The 18,587-nt window shown below is 37.6% G+C and overlaps 1 protein-coding gene across 2 annotated transcripts; it reads left to right on the top strand.

Moving 5' to 3' along the window:
- The first annotated feature begins 165 nt into the window (after positions 1–165).
- ubl3b (ubiquitin-like 3b) lies at positions 166–10,803 on the top strand. 2 transcript variants are annotated; one of them, XM_060884608.1, is made up of 6 exons: positions 166–770; positions 1,437–1,574; positions 6,929–7,037; positions 7,293–7,379; positions 7,547–7,624; positions 9,220–10,803. In XM_060884608.1, the coding sequence occupies exons 2-6, from the start codon at positions 1,545–1,547 to the stop codon at positions 9,270–9,272; spliced, it is 357 nt and encodes a 118-aa protein (XP_060740591.1). In that variant the 5' UTR covers positions 166–770; positions 1,437–1,544; the 3' UTR covers positions 9,273–10,803. The 2 variants fall into 2 exon arrangements, with proteins under 2 accessions (XP_060740591.1, XP_060740590.1); XM_060884607.1 differs by having other exon boundaries at positions 1,433–1,574.
- The last annotated feature ends 7,784 nt before the right edge of the window (positions 10,804–18,587 follow it).

Raw genomic sequence — 18,587 nt, 5'->3', positions numbered from 1 at the left:
GCTCATAATTGCACAACACACAAGTAGTTTCACCTACTACACATAAAATAAAAGAAGAGGCAGAATTGAAATCAAAATGGAGTAGTGTTTTGGAGTGTGTTAATGGAGCAATGAATAAACTACACCTCCCGTCAGCCTGCGCGGTGACGTCACTGCGTGCAGGTCCAGCTGCTTTCCGGTGTCTTTAAATACTCAGCCATTAATCTGAACCCGACACCGATGGTGTTTTTTAACCGAAAAGAATCGAAATACATTATGGCTATACCCATTAGCTGAGCGATTAAGGAGTTAATGTGTCATTCTGTGCTTTTATTTTATTGTTTTAGAGCCGTCGTATCGAAAAACGTGTGTTTTTTGAGCCCGATCGTGCTCTGTGATCGGTCTCGGTTCCTCTTTATTTTCTGCCGCAGTCACAAACTGTTTCAGTTCCCTGTGAGCGGTTAACGGAAGCCTGCTGCTGCTGCTGCTAGTGAAGGCCAGCTAGCGGGGAGCCATCGCGGTTCCAACCTAAACGGTTTATATAGTTAGGCTGGTTGACTTCCCAATGTTTCGTCAGCAAACGAAACACTAATGATATTATTTTTATTCGATGTGTAGTGAATGTGTTTGACCTTGTGGAGCTAGCTACGTCTGTTCGCGCAGTTAGGCCGTCTGCTTGTACGGTAGCAGGTTTGCTAGTGCCAGTATCGGCTAGCTGGCTAACTTCTCTCTCGGCCATATAATGCAGCTGCACTAGGACACTTTTACATGATATCAAGCCTCGTCTAAAGGTATGTAACGTTTTACAGGGATGTTAATATGTACTGTATTGGCTAACGGTGTTACAAAAAGGCATAGGATTAATATATTCTGTAGTTTTTTAACAATTTAGCTGGATGCTAATCAGCTGTTGATGCTCAGCTCGCACCAGATTAGAGCTTGTCGTTTTCCTCAGGAAATTAGTGTTTTTATATATTTTTGTTTTGTTCCGTTACTCACTTTAGAGTTTATTAAATGTAGACTACATATTTATGTGCCTAGGGCGGATGCTAGGGAAAACGACAAAACAAAATGCTGTCAAAATGGAGTCTGATATCGGATATACACACTTAAATACACATACACATACATACATACACACACACATATATCTATATATATATATATATATATATATATATATATATATATATATATATATATATATATATATACACACATATAAAATATGTGTGTGTATGTGTATATGTATGTATGTGTATATATATAAAATAATCTGTGTGTGTGTCTGGGGGTTAATTGTATACTGTATATACAATATGGTGTCATATTGTCTCTGTTGCGACACATTGACGTTATGACTTGGTTAAAATTACCACCTCACTTTATGAAATGTTATAAACAGTATTATAACCCAGCTTGGGAATGGTGTGAATGTTTGTCTTGGTGCCAGGCAGTGTGAAGCAGAGAAAGGCTTGAGAGAAAAGCACATACAGGCTCTTTGTGCCAGGGTTTGCCACCTCCAACACACCATTTCCTGTGTGCCTTCCTCCTCAACAACAGCCATGAGCTCGCCGAGAGAACCACAGGACACAGTAAGTATTCTGTCCCCCACTGTCCACTTATCCTTTACATCATATTCCACTTTGCGGCTTGAGACACGGCCTAGCACAAACAACTAGAATGAAGTATGATCTAGAATCGAATCTACAAATAAATTGGATTGTCACCTTTTAATGTTCTCTCAAGAATACATTTTCATTCAGGTCACAGTCTTGATCGTTTTTCCAAATTGAATAGGGGTTTTGGTGTGTATTCAGTGTATTTGTATAATGATTGTATTTAGTATATTGGAGCAATTTTCTATATATGATGTCTAGTATGTAATTTCTGTATGTCAACACGTTCTGTTTCAAACCTCAGTTCTAATGTGACAAAATTTCAAGGTTCCATAAAAATGTTACACTTTACCTGAAGTCGAAAGGCCTAAAATTGAAAAGCCTATAGACATTGAACTTAAAGTATTATGTCTGTAAACCTATGAATTAATTTGCAAAGTGCTTTCATACAAGTGAAAGCTTCCTGGACACTATTAGCGATATACTAACTGTATATTAAGTAGTAATAATAATAATAATAATAATAATAATAATAATAATAATAATAATAAACAGCATCAAACATTCACTGATGCTGTTCTGCAGGTCAGGTCAGCCACCATCATGAACTCTGATTAAACAATGCTTATCAAGTTTCCTATAGGAAGATACTGTAATTCATCCTGCATATTTTCAAGAGCACAGTTTGCAGACTGCTTAGCTATGATAACCATACCGTGGCGACATACACCAGACATACGTCCCATAGTATTTGTTGGTATCAGAGCTTTTTTATGAGTATGAATAATTGATTTGAAATTTCAAGACTGATACCTGAAACTTCTATAAGTTCTCTGCCATTAGAAATGGAGAAATCTTTCAATACAGATCATGTTAAGGAATCTGTATAATCTGTATTAAGTTTGGTGTAATACTTGACCTTCTAGAGATTTCATGCCCTGCTTTTTTTAATATTGTGGCCAGTTTATTTTCAGGTCAGCTCTGAAACATTGTATTGTTCTCTTATGCAAATTCATATTAATGACGTGAGTGTTGCTAAGGGTAATATGATAGATTTAATATGCAGTTTCTTTAGAGTTTTGGAACAGAGGGCACATGTTGGATGTGGTGAGGCTGTTGTTGTTGTTGTTGAAAATGTTACAACTACCCATTATCCACCACGGATTTGCTTCTTAGCGCTCTAAATCCCTTAGGGGCAGGTTGTGGGGGGTTGGGGGTCAAGCTTCTCACCAGCTTTTTAGGAGCTAAGCGTTTGTAAACAGAATGATGTGTGTGACCTCATTGTGTGCTTCATTGTTCTGTTCTTTAATGTCCATTGGCAGAAGCCAGATAGTTGTATGTGTGACGGAAGGAGTGATGAAACATCCTAAAATTCCAAACAAGGCAGCACATCTTGACCGATCTGATAGCTTGACTGCAGTGATTAAAATCACGTGAAAAGGAAATGGTCTACATGAAAACAGTCATGTAGCTTTGGGATGTTACAAGATCCTTGTCTTCTTGTCATGGTTATCATCAACTTGGAGTAGTCACTGTCTGGGTAACAACATAAACTTCTGTTGCATTATAGTGGACTTTAAGGGATCACACTTTTTGGAATCTTCATTTAATTAAACGGATCATAAGATAATTGGTATTTTGTACTAGCTCTAGTCCATCAAATCAAGTCCCTCATATATAGCCATGTAGAACCCTAACAATTTTCTTAGCACTGCTTCTTAAATGTGTTTTGAATGTAAACATATCACTTTTATTAGTCTTGAATGTTGCCATGCTTCAAAAGAAAGGGCAAAATTGTATGTATTGTACGTGTGGTTTAAATAAACAGTAGGCACACAACAAAAGTAATATTCTAGCAATTCGGCAGGAATTAGACATACACACAGATCATTCATTCATTCATTCATTTTCTACCGCTTATCCGAACTACCTCGGGTCACGGGGAGCCTGTGCCTATCTCAGGCGTCATCGGGCATCAAGGCAGGATACACCCTGGACGGAGTGCCAACCCATCGCAGGGCACACACACACACACACTCTCTCATTCACTCACACAATCACACACTAGGGACAATTTTCCAGAGATGCCAATCAACCTACCATGCATGTCTTTGGACCGGGGGAGGAAACCGGAGGAAACCCCCGAGGCACGGGGAGAACATGCAAACTCCACACACACAAGGTGGAGGCGGGAATCGTACCCCGACCCTGGAGGTGTGAGGCGAATGTGCTAACCACTAAGCCACCGACACACAGATCATGAGGGAGATAAAGATTCAGAATTTCTGTTTAGTTGATTTCAAAAGCAGCAAATAGATGATCCCCTTTATAGACTTTTTCTGAATGCACCCAACAATATACAGCACCTGAACTTCACTAACGTTATAGGTTTAATACATGAGTTTTATGGTCAGATCAGACAGAAACCAATGTTTTTGGGCAGGAAGACCCTGGCATGTTTGGTAAAAACTAAAGAGGAAAGTGCATTGAATAAAAAGCAAAATACAGTAAAGGATCATTGATGCTGCTGAACTGGTTTGTGACCAGTGTGTCTAGGAGCTTTTGTGAATATTGATGGCATCATTAAATCTGCCTATACTTTAACCCAAACCAGGTCAACTTGTCTTGACAGTTCTGTCTGTAGTCAATAGCTGAGTTTTGGATCAAATTTGGAATTGTAAACAAATTTCTGAATGCAGGAGAATGCAGATGAATTTCTCGCTCAGCTGTAATCATGTAAACAGTATGAGTGGCTTTTTTTTTTACCTGTCTACAGAAAGAAAACTTATTGTATAATGGGTGAATTAGACTTTTGATATTTATTTATTCATCTTCATTGACTGATTCATCCTAGTCAAAGTCAGAGTGATGTTCTTAATTAAATCACAAAATACTTTTTTTTTTCTCCTTCAAACTTTGCATGAGTTACATCACTTTGTGATTCTTCTTTCAGTTAGCTGCTCTTCATCAGTGGTCTGTCTTGTCCATCTCAGCCAAGTCCGAACCCTGTGTCCCCATTAACCCCAAACATTGATCTCATCACAGAAATCACTGCAGGGTTAAAAATCCCTGTGAGCTGAGTGGGTCGCATGACTACATCACATGACTAAAAATCCAATACAATTTTTAATGTTTTCGTAGGTCAGATACAAGGTGAAAAAGGCATTTTCAAATTTGTCTACTTAGTTGAGCATTTTCAAAAAGCTTTTTGTTTTTGCTGGACAAATATGCTGTCTCATGTGTTGATGGAAGTTCAAAAGAGATTTGTCCAGATAAATGTGAATGTAGTCACAACACTTGCGTTATATGAGGGTGTGTTTTTGTGTAGATGTATTAGAGGTTAAATCGAGGTGTGTCGATTGCACATGCCATGTAAACAGAGGACCGGTGGGCGGGAGCTTGTGTCCACAGAGATGACGCTGATTCATCGTCACCTCTCTTTTTAAAGTCCTACGGCAAGTTTCAGGAATCAGACACAGATTTGTTTGTATGGCATTCTCATTTCTGATAAAGGAAATGAGATTTTTTTGCAGTTCCGTTTGTATACATTTTTTTGTAATTCTGTGAGTGTGCAACACAAAAACAGGAAATTCTTTTTTTCCTCACTTCTGCTTTTAAGGAATGAGTGAGAGAGAGAGATTGAGAGATCTGCATGAACTCCAATGATGAGTTGCAGTTTTTTGTCTCAGGCATTCTTTTTTTTTCTTCTTCTTCTTCTTTTCTCCCCCCATTCTTCCATGACCCTGTTCTGTCTCTGGGGCCTACTGGCAGCAAAGGGACTAAAACCGAAAGCTGTGCCAAGACCAACTGACTTTCTTTTTTTCCCCTCGATCCCTCATCCTCCACCTTATTCTGAACGAGTGCATTTAGACCTAGCCAAGAACTGCATACAGCATGTGGGTGATGTAATGTTTAAACCGAGTCATTTGAAACCAGAAATGGCAGAAAATGTACCCTTTTAAGCTCATCGTTGAAATAAAAAGCTGAATAAGAGACCTCTTTTTGCATTCTGCTAGGCTCAAAGCAAGCTGAGACACTGTTCCTTGTTTCGTTTTATTTTAGGAGCAGTAATAAGGTCTGGTGGTACCTAACCTCAATACACAGTGCAACAGAGCTGCCATCCGTGCTTCCCTTTCAGAGCAGGATGTTCAAAAACAAATCAGGTCACTTGCATATGGTCCAATGACGCTGCATAAATTCTAACCTTTCTTTATTTTTTTCTCCAAACTAACACAAATAAATAAAATATGCAATAATACAATAATTATCAAGGACAATGACATGACATTCTACATCAGACACATTATCAGGCAAATATAAAGTCTATATCTACATTATCATCCCCTCCATTGAAAATCCAGCAAGTGCTCATTTTCCTAATACAGGCAAACTAAATTGTTAGCTATTACAACGAATGTACAATTTCTGGACAACCGAAACATGGATGTGGTCAAGCACACCAGACTTCTTTTTACTTACTAGCTAATATTTCCCAATAAGTTACATTTAAGTTTTTTAATGCAGTCTGTTAGGTATTTCTGGATTGCACCTGGCTTCACTGTGTTACACTGAACTTTTGTTGGCCAGATGATCACTGTATTTGCTTCTAGGCCTTTAGGTTCTTGATGTATGGAGTGCTGACACCAATTCAGGATATCAGAAATGTGATATAATCATGACTCGGATGTTTTCTCAGCTTTGAACACATGATGCCTAGCGTTTTATGTTACTACGACATTGTCCTTGTTTCCTTTATGTTTTTAGGCTGCAAATTGAGGTCTGGCTGGTTATGTTTATAACAGCTTGTAGAGGCAGGCTTATTTGTTTTTGTTTGATTTGTTGTCAGTCTTGCCAACTACTGGTGTGTGCTGCAGTTGTCTTTTAATAGACCGTACAATTCAACTGTACTTCTCTCAGCTTCAGTGACTGAGTTTATGAAAATTTAATAGCTCTGTACAGGGATGTCTGGCACACATAGGGTTACTACATTAGGAAGATAGAAAAGTGAGTGAGCGAGAGAGAAGCAAAGGGCTGGTTGTTCTCAGCTTCATGGCAACAGAGAGTGCAGGAATGCATCTTTTTGCCCTACCTTGTCCATATGGGCACGAATGTCCATTAAACAGGAAGTATTTTGGGGAAGGACTGATTTGAGAGACAAGAAGTTCAGGTAGCACACTACCGGAAAACATTGGCTTTTTCACTCGTTGCGTTTTTAGGCTTTGTGTCTAAAAAACGGTCATGTGTAACTTAATAGTTGATTTGTTGACCATGTTAGAGGTTTTAGTTCACTTTAGACAGCTGGTCATTACCGGGGCTTTTGTTGCTTTCAGGTGAACCTGCGCCTGATCCTTGTGAGTGGTAAGACACAGGACTTCACCTTCTCCCCTAATGACTCAGCCACCGACATTGCTCGTCATGTCTTTGAACACTGGCCCGCAGGTAAGTTTGGAAGTAAACTAGAAGGCATTGTAATTTTTGGATAACGAATATAATGACTCAGTTTCAGTGTATTTTCAAGTCAGTTCAACTCAAGGCAGTTTCTGGCTAGTGAAAACAGTATTTAGCTTAAGTTAAACTGAATCTTTATTAAGTAGCTTTGAGCATCCTTTGTTTTGATCTACATGCTTTCAGATATGCTTCTTCCCACAGCATGTGCTGAGTGATGTGATGTGATTTTGTCTGTTTTGTTTTGAGGATGGGAAGAGGAGCAGGTGAGCAGCCCCAGTATTCTAAGACTGATTTTTCAGGGCAGGTTCCTGCACGGCAACGTCACACTAGGAGGTAAGCGGCACAGCCTGGTGGCCTGGATGACTTCCTTTTACTTTCCTGTCTTTTTACTTTATTTTGGTACTCAAGAAGAGTATAAAAATGTTGGTTATTTGCTGAGAATTACACATTGGTAAAGTGTTATTAACCAGTGCTTAAATACTGTACCCTTTTTTGAATAGCCTTGAAGTTGCCTCCTGGCCGAACAACTGTTATGCACTTGGTTGCCAGAGAGACACTGCCAGAGCCCAACTCTCATGGTAAGAGCTGAATTGTCCCTTTACAAACACATCCGGAGCATGCTTCAATGTGTGGGTTCTTTCTCAAAAATGGGTTCTGTCTCAAATTCTTTGGCTATTAATCTTTAACAACATATTAATTTTCTATTTAAAATTATTTGATGCTTTTTTCTGAGAATTTATTCTAAAAATGCATATTTTAAAATCACTGCCAGACTATAATTTGTCCTTCATCCATACCAGAAATGCTTAATTTCTTTTATTAGTTATGTGGAGATTATCTGTAACTTTTAGTGTAAATTGTAACGTCATTATACATTGCATCACGTCTACTCAAAGCTTAAATGTTTCCCTTATTCTGCTCAGTTAACAGACTTGAGTGTATTCGTGTACTTGTATTTTAGTCTTCGTAATATATGATTAAAAACTAAAACTTCTCCATGTTATAGTAAATTCAGTGCAATTTTATGGTCTATAGTTTCTTTATATAAAGCAGTAGAAGTTTGACAGTAAGGAAACAATGAAAGGGTGTGTTACTAAAACTTGACAAATAACCTCCTGAGCTAACAGTTTGTTCTATGGTATTATCAGGGGTGGGACTTTCAGATAAATTATATGGCGTACAGTTGCTATGTCTGGAGAGCTAAAGTGCGTTGTGTTAGTGTGTATATGATGAAAACCATTTAAATCACATGACATCGTTACACCAACAAAGGTTAAACTTTAACCTGGGTTAAATCAGATTTTATGTATTTGTTCCACTGCACCACCCTATAACACTGGCTTTTGTTTTGTGGCAAACTCTCTTTAAACTGTTTTTCTTATTTTTAACTGGAATTGTATTTTTTAAAATATGAGATTGATGACACATTTTTCATGATGTTGTTGAACAAATATTCACACAATTTTTTCCAGGCATTGAAAATAACGATTTGGGATTAAATCAGACATGATAAAAACATCTGGTGTAATGGGTTCTAATAATCATTGAACTTGACCAATGACGGCGTTGATTTGTTTTATTTATATTGGGATTGTGGCTCAACAGCCAAAAAACTTTATTTTTACACACAAGGAATTTAAGACACCCATGAGAAGAGTGATTGTTGTAAAATCAGCAAATACACTTAGAGTTCTATAAGAGAAGCAGGTTTATAAGCTTGAAGTTCAAACCAGCTTTAAAAGCTCCAGATCATTTTGCAGCAAGTTACTATCTGATAACAATACAGTTTCTGTTGAAAGTGTCAAGTTACTTTCCAGTGTTTTAACAAGCACTTAATGGATGAACTATTCAAGTTCTACATTATGTAAGGGTGATAATTGCTTTCACTTGACTTGATAACTTATTTTCTAATTTAATAATGGTAACATAAATCCTAAATGATTTGCCTAAAAAAAAAAACTAACGCACACCAGTTTCGAGGTGCCCGATTATGGTTTCATAATAAATGTATATAACTGTCAAGGATATCTTTTTTTGTTTATTTAGTTTACCTTACTCATTAGTTCTGAAAGCTCACTAAAAACATAATGCAGTCTGGTAGATTTTTGGGTACTTTGTTGGAGCAGTGATTTTTTTTTGCCTGCTGTTCATTTGTTTGCTTTTTTCTTTTAAGGCCAAAGAAACCGGGAGAAGACTACAGAAAGCAGCTGCTGCTTACTGCTGTAAAACAGAAGAGAAACCACCTTCCTGATCCCTGAACATGCCTTTTATTCCTCTGTCCCTGTTCCCTTTTTTCTGCTCGCCAACCTGTGATGCATTCTGAATGATTATAGAATGGCTCAGAGGGTCAGATCAATTTTTCATTCACTTTATTCCTGTATAGTAGCTGGAAACCTTCTGTGCCAAGTACTCAATTTCATTCTTTCATTTGCCCTGTTTTCTTGCCAAATGACTTTTTGCTTAGTAAAACCATGATCCTTTGTACATAGAGCTCTATTAAAAATCCAAATATCAAATATCCATATAACTAAAAGGAAAATATAAAATAGGAGTGAGAGAAACTGTGTAGAGAATTTCTTGTACTCTAGAGGGAATATCAAGGTCCCTTTCTCCACATAATCATAGAGTCTGACTGAAAAAGTGGTTTTGGACGTGGCTCAGCTCTTAAGGGCTAGCTGGCACATAAACTCTCACATCTGATCATCACCATTGATTGTGCTCTATTTAGACTCATATCTAAAGCCCACAATGGTTAACAGCACATCACTTCACAGCTGACAACACAACCTGTTTGGAAATCTCTTGCTTTGTACAAATAGGATGAGAGAGTTTTGCCATGACATTATCGGTGGACTGAAGGGATATGCCATTACCACCCCATATGCCTTTTGATGCTGGACCAAGCAAGAATTTGTACTCACTCATAAGGCTTTTTTTCCCCTCTGATGTGATGGCTATGTCGACACCTGTGCATGCCCTAGTCTAGTGTTTTCTTACCTTGGGTGTGTACCTGACTTCTTGGAAAAACTGTTCACCTCTTGTGTTCTTGGAAGGTCTGTCTGCCTGAAAAGGAAGTGAAAAGGTTGCCATATGTTCTTGAACTGTGAGAAACTCATCATCTCCTTAGCCACATAGTCACACTTTGTCTGCTAAGATGTCCTGAGGGACCGTCACCACCGTCTGATGCAAAGAATAATAAAAAGGGAATTGTTAGTGGGCTCCTGCCTGAAAGCCTTGGCCATAAAGGCTGCATTGTAAGCCTGGTGGATTCCTGGAGCACCCCGATGAGCTCCACTGGCATCGGAAAAGACTGCAAGTGAACAGGGGTGGCATCCCTTAATGGGCCTCACCATCGGGTTAGGAGGAAAAATGGATGTTTTATTTCCTAATGTTTCTATGCTGTCTGCTTTTCTTTTGACTTCAAAATGTGGAAAATTAATATTAATATTAATAACAATGGAATTCTAAACAAAGTTATTTGTAATCTTGTGTCTGTATTTCAGCTTTTAATTGCTACACGTTTAAAAGTCGACTGGTGTGAGTGTGAGACGGGTTTTTGAAGAGGGATGGCCCAAATGATATGGGGGATCAGATCAATGTCCAGTGGTCTTCACTCTTCCTTTGAGTGGTCATCCCTCAGCGAGTGCGTATTAAAAAAAACATTGCTTATAAAATTAGCTGCAGAATATTAAATGTAAAAATACAGTATGCCTAAAATCCTGTATTATAAATTAATAAAAAAAATCTTTCAACTAAACTCAATGTCTAACGATCCTTTATTGATTTTAATGGAGGTAGGACATTTAAAGAAAAAAAATTATATATATTTTTTAATTCTGCTTTACTAGGCTCTAAGGCTTTGGGCTGTAGATGGCAGTGTTGCCCTGGTTCTCTGAGTAGATGCCCAAATCCCTTTATCTGTAGATGTCATGCTCAGCACCTCCAGCCTCAAAATTCTTACTGGCACTGTATCAGGAATGAATATTAATCAAGCAGTGATGTAACACAGTGCATGGAATCATTTTATTAGCTTCCATTTTGAGATTATTTGGATTCCTGAAGGCGTAAAAAGAGTTGGTGCGTTTATGGTCTTGTTTTCTGGACACAGACCACACATTATGTAGGACTATATTGAGAATGTTAACTGTTTTTAATCAGATTCAGTAAAGCTGTTCCTGTGTGTACATTTGGTTTAGCTACTGTCTAATGCCATATAATAAGCTTGCAGTCTTATTTTTCAAATAGTGCTTGCCTGAATCTGAAAGAGTCGTTCATGATCATGATGTATAGCTGAGAGAGATCCAACTTTCCAGTTGACACTGGCAGAGAAGTGAAGGAAAAGGAATGGACCAGATGGCCCAGACAGCCTAAGCACACATTTCTTACTAGTGAAGTGTGAGGTCTTGTCCAATGTCCTTGCTATCAAGATACATTTAACTATTTAAGCACAAGTTATAACAGAACAGTGTGAATCATTGTTTTATACCTGTACAGGGTCAGAACTCTATTTATTCCTCTGTATGGAGGAATGGAAAAAGAGTTGGAAGGGGGGGTGGGGGGGACTATGTGCTGCGACTGGTTTTGCTGCGTGGCTTGTGGAGGATTTGGATCAGAGTTGTGGGAGTGATGGGGCAGCTGCATCACAATTCCATTTCCTCTCCATCTCTGTGGTTTGGCTCTAGGGAAAAGCCTACTATGTAAAGAAGGGGTTTATTTGCAGTGATGACCAGTTATGTTAGAATTTGTTTAGATGACGGTTAGATGATTTTTATTTTTTTAAATCAAAGAGTATTATTCCTTTCACTCTGAGGGAGCTTTGATTTCTCATTTTGGGCCTAGAAAACCTCTCTATGTACTTTCATTTACTCATAATACATCTCGAAGTTAATTTACTTTGTAGTCTTTACTTCTGTCTTTTTATATAGCACCATGCTCCTGGAGGAATGTTATGTCATTTCACTATGTATGTACTAATCAGCTGTATGTAGTCACAGAATAAAAGCTTCCTGACTTCTTTTTGATATTATAGTTCCACATTCCTACTAAATGCAACTGAAAACAGTCATCCATCACATTGAACATTTATAATACCTTACTTCTTTTAAAATGCTGTTTATACAAATGGTACATAGGCTACAGGCTTCAGGTCTACAGTAACAATAATGTTAAATACTGTGTGTTACTGAACATATTTTACGACCATATTACTATACAACATCTAAAACAGAAATGTGTGGGACTTGAAACTAGTACAGATTTTCAATATGTTTTCTCCTGTCTCTGGACAGACTAAGCATCATACTGATGTTATTAAAAGCAGCTAGGTGTCTGTCCACAGTAGAAATCCAGACTGTGACTATATATAGTCCAAAGACTTTTTAAGTAAGTTTGTATTTCAGTTACTGCTTTCTATGAAATTTCTGCTTCTGCTTACATTAGAGTCCCAACTATAAATATTGAGCCCCAACATAGACTGCATTATAATTCCTTTGACCCTTTTGGCAAAGGTGGTTTAGTCGTGGGAGAGTTCAGCAGGATCATGTGTATCCAGTGTGTGAGTCCTTTCTGCATGTGTGTTAAGGGTCACAATGTCAGCAGACTGTGACTGCTTACTTCTTGCCTCAGCTCCTCCAAGTCTCTCTTCAATCACAAGGTCATGTTGCTGTTTTTCTTTTTTCTTTTTTAAATGATGTCATGAATAAGTGAAGCACTGTGTGAAACTACGACTGTTGTCAGGAAATAAGCAAACAGCTCTTGTTTCTTGATGAGAGGGTAGTTAAGCTCTAGAATTGTTGCATCTGAGTCATGTTTTGTTTCATTGTTTATTTAACCAGTTTATTGCATTTTATTACCTGATACTGAAAAGAAAAGCCAGGTGGAAAGAGAAGTTTTTAAACAATTGGACTCTTCTGGAAAAAGAGAGAAAAGACCAGCCCACAGATGGATGGACAGGATTTGCTTGAGCCACATGCTTTGGACCTTCTGAAGGATTCTAGGTGAAAGAATTTCTCACACAGAATGGAAATGATGTGTGTAAACAAAATTATGGGTTCTGTTCAAACTTTATCTTTCTCACCGACTGTCTAACATTTAACAGAGATAACCCGTTGTTCAAAGATCACATTTTTATCATACTAGTTTCAACAGGGTTTTGGATAATTTTACCCAGCATTTTTCTTCCTGAAGCAGCGCTACCTTCACTCAGCGGTGTAATTACAGCTTAATTATACTCTCAATTTTGCTAAACAAGTCTTGATCTGCCAGTAGCATGCACAAAATTTACTTGTATAGTTTCTATCATTTTCTTTCCAACTTCATGTTCCATGTCTCCATCGCTGGTTGATAGTTTTGATGACTGTGCTCTATGCCATTTTAGCTACTTGTTAATGCACTGGAGATGAAATGCTTCTTGACAACCCTGTTTTTTTACAAATCCATTGAGTCGTCGAAGTCAAATTGGTTTTGTTGCCAATAAAACTTGCATACAGTATCTAGCCAAAGGTTTACGGACACCCTATTATTTCATTCATATGTGAATCTTCCACCAAACTGTTTCCACAAAGTTGGAAGCACACAATTGTATAGAATGTCTTTGTGCACTATAACATTACAATTTCCATTCACTAGAACTAAAAGGTCCTAATCTGTCCTACCATGACAATGCCCATATGAACAAAGTGAGCTTCTTGAAGACACGGTTTTCTGAGGTTGGATAGGAAGAACTTGAATGTCCTGTACAGAGCCCTGAATTTAGCCCCACTGAGCACCTATGACTATGAGAGTATGAATTTGGTGCCTGACATTACTAATGATCTTGAGCAAATCCCCATGGGCAAATTCCAAAACTTAGTGGAAAGGCGTCCCACAAGAGTGGGTGTTTTATGTATAACAGCAAAAGAGAAATTAAATCTGGAATGGGATGTTCAAGCAGCCTAAATGTATGTGATTGTCAGGTGTTTGCAGACCTTTTGCCATATATGTTGGAATTAACACTGTTTATTTTGGACGATGGTGTAACACACAAGCAACACAATACACAGGAATACATAAGGTGTAAAAACAGTGAAATAATAAATACACAGGACTGCATACTAACTAGACAGAACAAGATAACAATTTAATACGGGTAAAATGGTTTTATAGGAATCTAGCAGGTTTATTTTGCGGGATTAAGGGACTGATTATAGATATACTGTAGGGAAACTAAATGCTGAATTAGCCACTATAACTTTCATGTGTCTGCCATAACGGGAGAAGTAAGATGCATGTGTTAAAGACAGTCCAAGTTCAGTGATCATATCATCTGGAAGACAATGTGCTTCCATTTGAACCAGGATACTCTTAAAGTTTCTTCTTTGCCATTTTTGTCTCTGACTTGCTCACAAGGTGTTTAAATCTATATCTGGACTTCTGTAAAGTGGATTTGTGTTTACCATTTCTCCTAATCAAAAACAAACATGTCAGTATTGATCAAGCATTTTTTTGTAATAACAATAGGTACTTAAAAAAAATAAGGAATCAGCTATATTACATACAATTTCAAAACCTTTATGTAAAAAAAAGTCAGTTGCCAAGTATCGATGTTATTATTACAGATCTGGTCTCAAGCTAACTTTAGCTATTATAAGTAACATCATGATAAACATAGACAAGAGTCAACAGCATGTAAGGCTCACTTAGGCAAGAGGTATAACATTGCTAAACCCCTGTAACACTATCGAAACTTTCAGCTGGTTACCATGATATTTTGGGCCAGAGCTCACAGCAGTTTTGAGGTGTTGACAGTTCTTGCATCAAAATGTTGCCCAGAATGTCAGAGATTTTAGTAGAAGCTGACAGCTAATGTTATATATTCAGTCCAAGTAAATGGAGAAAAAAATCATCCCCACTAACACAAAGTTCTTCATCCCATAGATGAAGGCTGAGGCTGAGACTAAAATTGTGTTACTTTGAGCAAATATTGGAAGATCATCTAAACTGCAGTCTGCTGAAACCCTGTTTAGTAAAGAAATTTTGCAGATGTGTTTGGCACCATTGGAACAAATCATCTGCTGCAGCATGCGTGTGACTTTCTCTGTTGTTTCTTATGTTTTGGATTTTATAGTGACCAGACCTTCTTTCACACTGATATTCTGATTTCAGTAAAGAAAACTGTTTATTACATGGGATTATGGTTTTCCACTAAAAATGTGCAAATGTTTTCTTCAGTGAAGCACTGAATGCTTGTTAGCTGGGTTTTGATGGCAGATTGATCTGCTTGAGGTTTCAAAATGTCATTTAAAACTTGTGTGAGAGTAGAAGGACATGCTTGTGGGAAAACAGCTCTTATATGATGCATTCTCTATAAAAAGATGAAGTTGAGAAAATGCAGCAGAAAAACAAAGCTAGTAAAGCCTGATGAATGTCTGTCATATGGATCAGACTCACTATGGAGACGAGCCTTTCTGACAGCAGGCCAGCTGGTGGTCATAACTGAAAACATCAAATTATACAGCTGTTGAATACGCACATTGCACAAAACCTCAGTAAACTAAATCAGCTGGATTGTCTCAATTCTGAGAAAAGTGCTGCATTTGATTATTTTGCACAGAGAATATGTCCCAGCCATGCCATCAAAAACACATCTGAACTGTTGAATATTCACCCAGGACAGAAACCACTGGAATGTGCTGAAGATGTCTTGCGTTTTATTCTCATATACAAGCAAACATTTTTTAAACTGCACCAGTTATTTAATGCTTCCACTAAACTTCCTGTTTCTTTTATACATTTTTTCTTTACCAAATTGGAAATAGCTGCATGAACCGTAAACATGGCTCATTAAACTTGACTCCTTTGTATTTGTTTGCATCCTGCCTTTTCATCTCTCTTTCATCTGTGATGTGGACATGTCCCCTTGAGTCTCTGTTGACTGGCAGGTTTACAGCTGTGTGTTTTGGACCCGTACTTTGTGACATGCGTCTGAGTGCTGTTAACCTTGTGCTTCACCTTTAGATGTTTCCTTGAGATTTAATCGCACCTCTTTGTCAGAAAGGCCAATATTCCATTATATTATCCTGAACTATAGGTCAGAGGTAACTCTAACCCTAGATTGTGTTAATCTATTTTTAGCGACCAAAAATAAATGCTACCTCTGTGAAAGATTACTACACTTAATCAAACTTTGGTTAAGATTAAGATTATATTTCTCTATGTTGTCTTTCAACAACAGTGTAGAAAGATTTCTTGCTTGACTAATGTATGTTTGTTAGCATAAGCATGTGTACACACTTTTAATTCCCATTCAAATAAAAGCAGATCTGTATTTGGCAATATGCTCCTTTGTTTGTTTACTTGTTTAGGAAAAAGGCAATGCATCAATCTAGACTAAGTCTATATACAGTTCATGCATGTGTGAGGTCCACATGCAAAACACCACCATCCTCTTGTGAGTTTATTTCCGCAGACAGTGGTAAACTTACTAATGGCCTGAGGATTGGTGGAAATGAATTTCTCTGCTAGTGCATGGTAAGATCTCCTTCTTAATAAAGCCTAAAGTGTTTTGTATAGTGACCGGGTCATTCATTAGAGTACTGAAAGATTATATAGGTGTTAGACACATGGGCTTCACTAAAGATTTGTGTGGCCTCTTGGGATGCCATGTGCTTGCAGTTCCAACTATACAGGAAGCAACATTTGGAGGATGAAAAGCACAAAGGAAGAAGTGAAGAAAAAATGGCTTTGAAGCGCTGAATCAAAAGGATCCCAACAGGTCAGAGGAATAGATAGAGTGCCACATACTAATCTGAGAAGATACATGAGGATTTGGGACATTTAGGATTTGCCTCAGATTTGGAGTGTTTGGCTTATCTACATTTCATATGGTGCACAAGACCACAAGCTGTCACCAGTATCATCCTTTTTTGATTCAGCCAAGATACAGCAAACGCATTCCTTTGGTATGTTTGGCAACCTTATTTAATAGATTTTTTTTTTTTTTACTACTACTACTACTACTACTACTACTACTAATAATAATAATAATAATAATAATAATAATAATAAGCAATACTCAGTTTTGGTTCATTTTAATGGCAATTTAACATGCTGAAAAACGGTGGTTGTAGCAATTAAAATGTAGACATGTCCTTCAATCTACAAGCCTTAGAAATATTAGACAAACATTTAAAGTGATTGAAATGACAGAAGTGCCAGTTATGGGAGAAAAGCTGAACAAAACAGGTCTTCTGTAGTTGATTCCAAGGTTTTGTGGTACTTGTGTGTGTAAAAGATGATTTTTGAAAAAAATTGCTATGGAGACTCTATGAGCATCACCGAAGAAACTGCAGAAATATCTGACAAATACTGGTTGTGACAGCATGTGACAACAACCTCTCATTCTTTACGTCTGGACTAAGGAGTAGGGTGGCTAGACGGAAGTTCTTTCTCACTAAAGCTTAGCTAATTCAAACCCCAAACCATGCTGTATGTGTTCTGGCCTGGTAAATCCAATTCCTATTCCAAAAAAGCACATAATTACCAGAAGAAAAGAACACCATTTCTAAGGAGAAGCATAGTGGTGGCAGCATTGTGCTTTGTGGCTGCTTTTCTTTAGCCAGTACTGGGACTTTTATTAAAGCAGAGAGAATCATGAATAGCTACAGATACCAGTCAATTTTAGTGCAAATCCATCAGGTGCTTTTGAATGACATAGCCAGAGCCCAGACATGAATTTAACTAAAAATCCATGAAGGGTGACCAGAAGAAGGCTGTGTACATTATTTGCCCTTATAGTTTGATGGATCTAGAATGTTTTTACAAGAAAGAGTGGGAAAATAAGTCAAGATATGCCATCATGCTAAACTTTAAAAAAAACTGAGTGCAGTAATAAAATGAAAAGGTAATTTAATTGTTACTTTATGAGTGTGTTCACTTATGCAGCTTGGTTAATTTAAAGTATTTTTTACCTAAATGTATGTATGTATGTATGTATGTATGTATGTATGTATGTATGTATGTTTGTATGTATGTATGTTTGTATGTATGGATAGATAGATAGATAGATAGATAGATAGATAGATAGATAGATAGATATCATTGTTCATGCTGATCTACTATAGTTTTACTAAGGCATTCAGCTGAGATTGACACTACACAGTAATCTGTATGAATCTCTACACACATCTTCAGCTGTTATATATGTGAGCTATGTATAAAACATGTCAAGACCAGGCTTGACTGTTGTGGAACTATGAACCAGCTTAAGCCTTTGCTGTCACAACTCCTGATTCTCCTCCTTAAAGAATATTACAGAAACAGTTTGCTGTCTCTCTTTTTGATTATACCTGCTTCCTTTTTGCTGGGGACAGCGATACCCTTTTGTATGTTTTGTAAACTCCATGTCTATAGGCTTTACCCACCCTATTGGTTCTATAGAAAACACACACATTCTCACAATCAACCCTGAAGCTGTGTGCAACCTTAGACAGGTGTTCCTGCACAGCTGGTAATGTCTGTAAAAAAAAAAACTAAGAAGGAAGCCACTCTGTTGTGTTCATACAA

The sequence above is a fragment of the Tachysurus vachellii genome, chromosome 13 (genome assembly GCF_030014155.1).
Source record: "Tachysurus vachellii isolate PV-2020 chromosome 13, HZAU_Pvac_v1, whole genome shotgun sequence".
NCBI lineage: Eukaryota > Metazoa > Chordata > Actinopteri > Siluriformes > Bagridae > Tachysurus > Tachysurus vachellii.
Note: the sequence above shows the minus strand (reverse complement) of the source record. Positions and strands in the feature narration are given on the sequence as shown.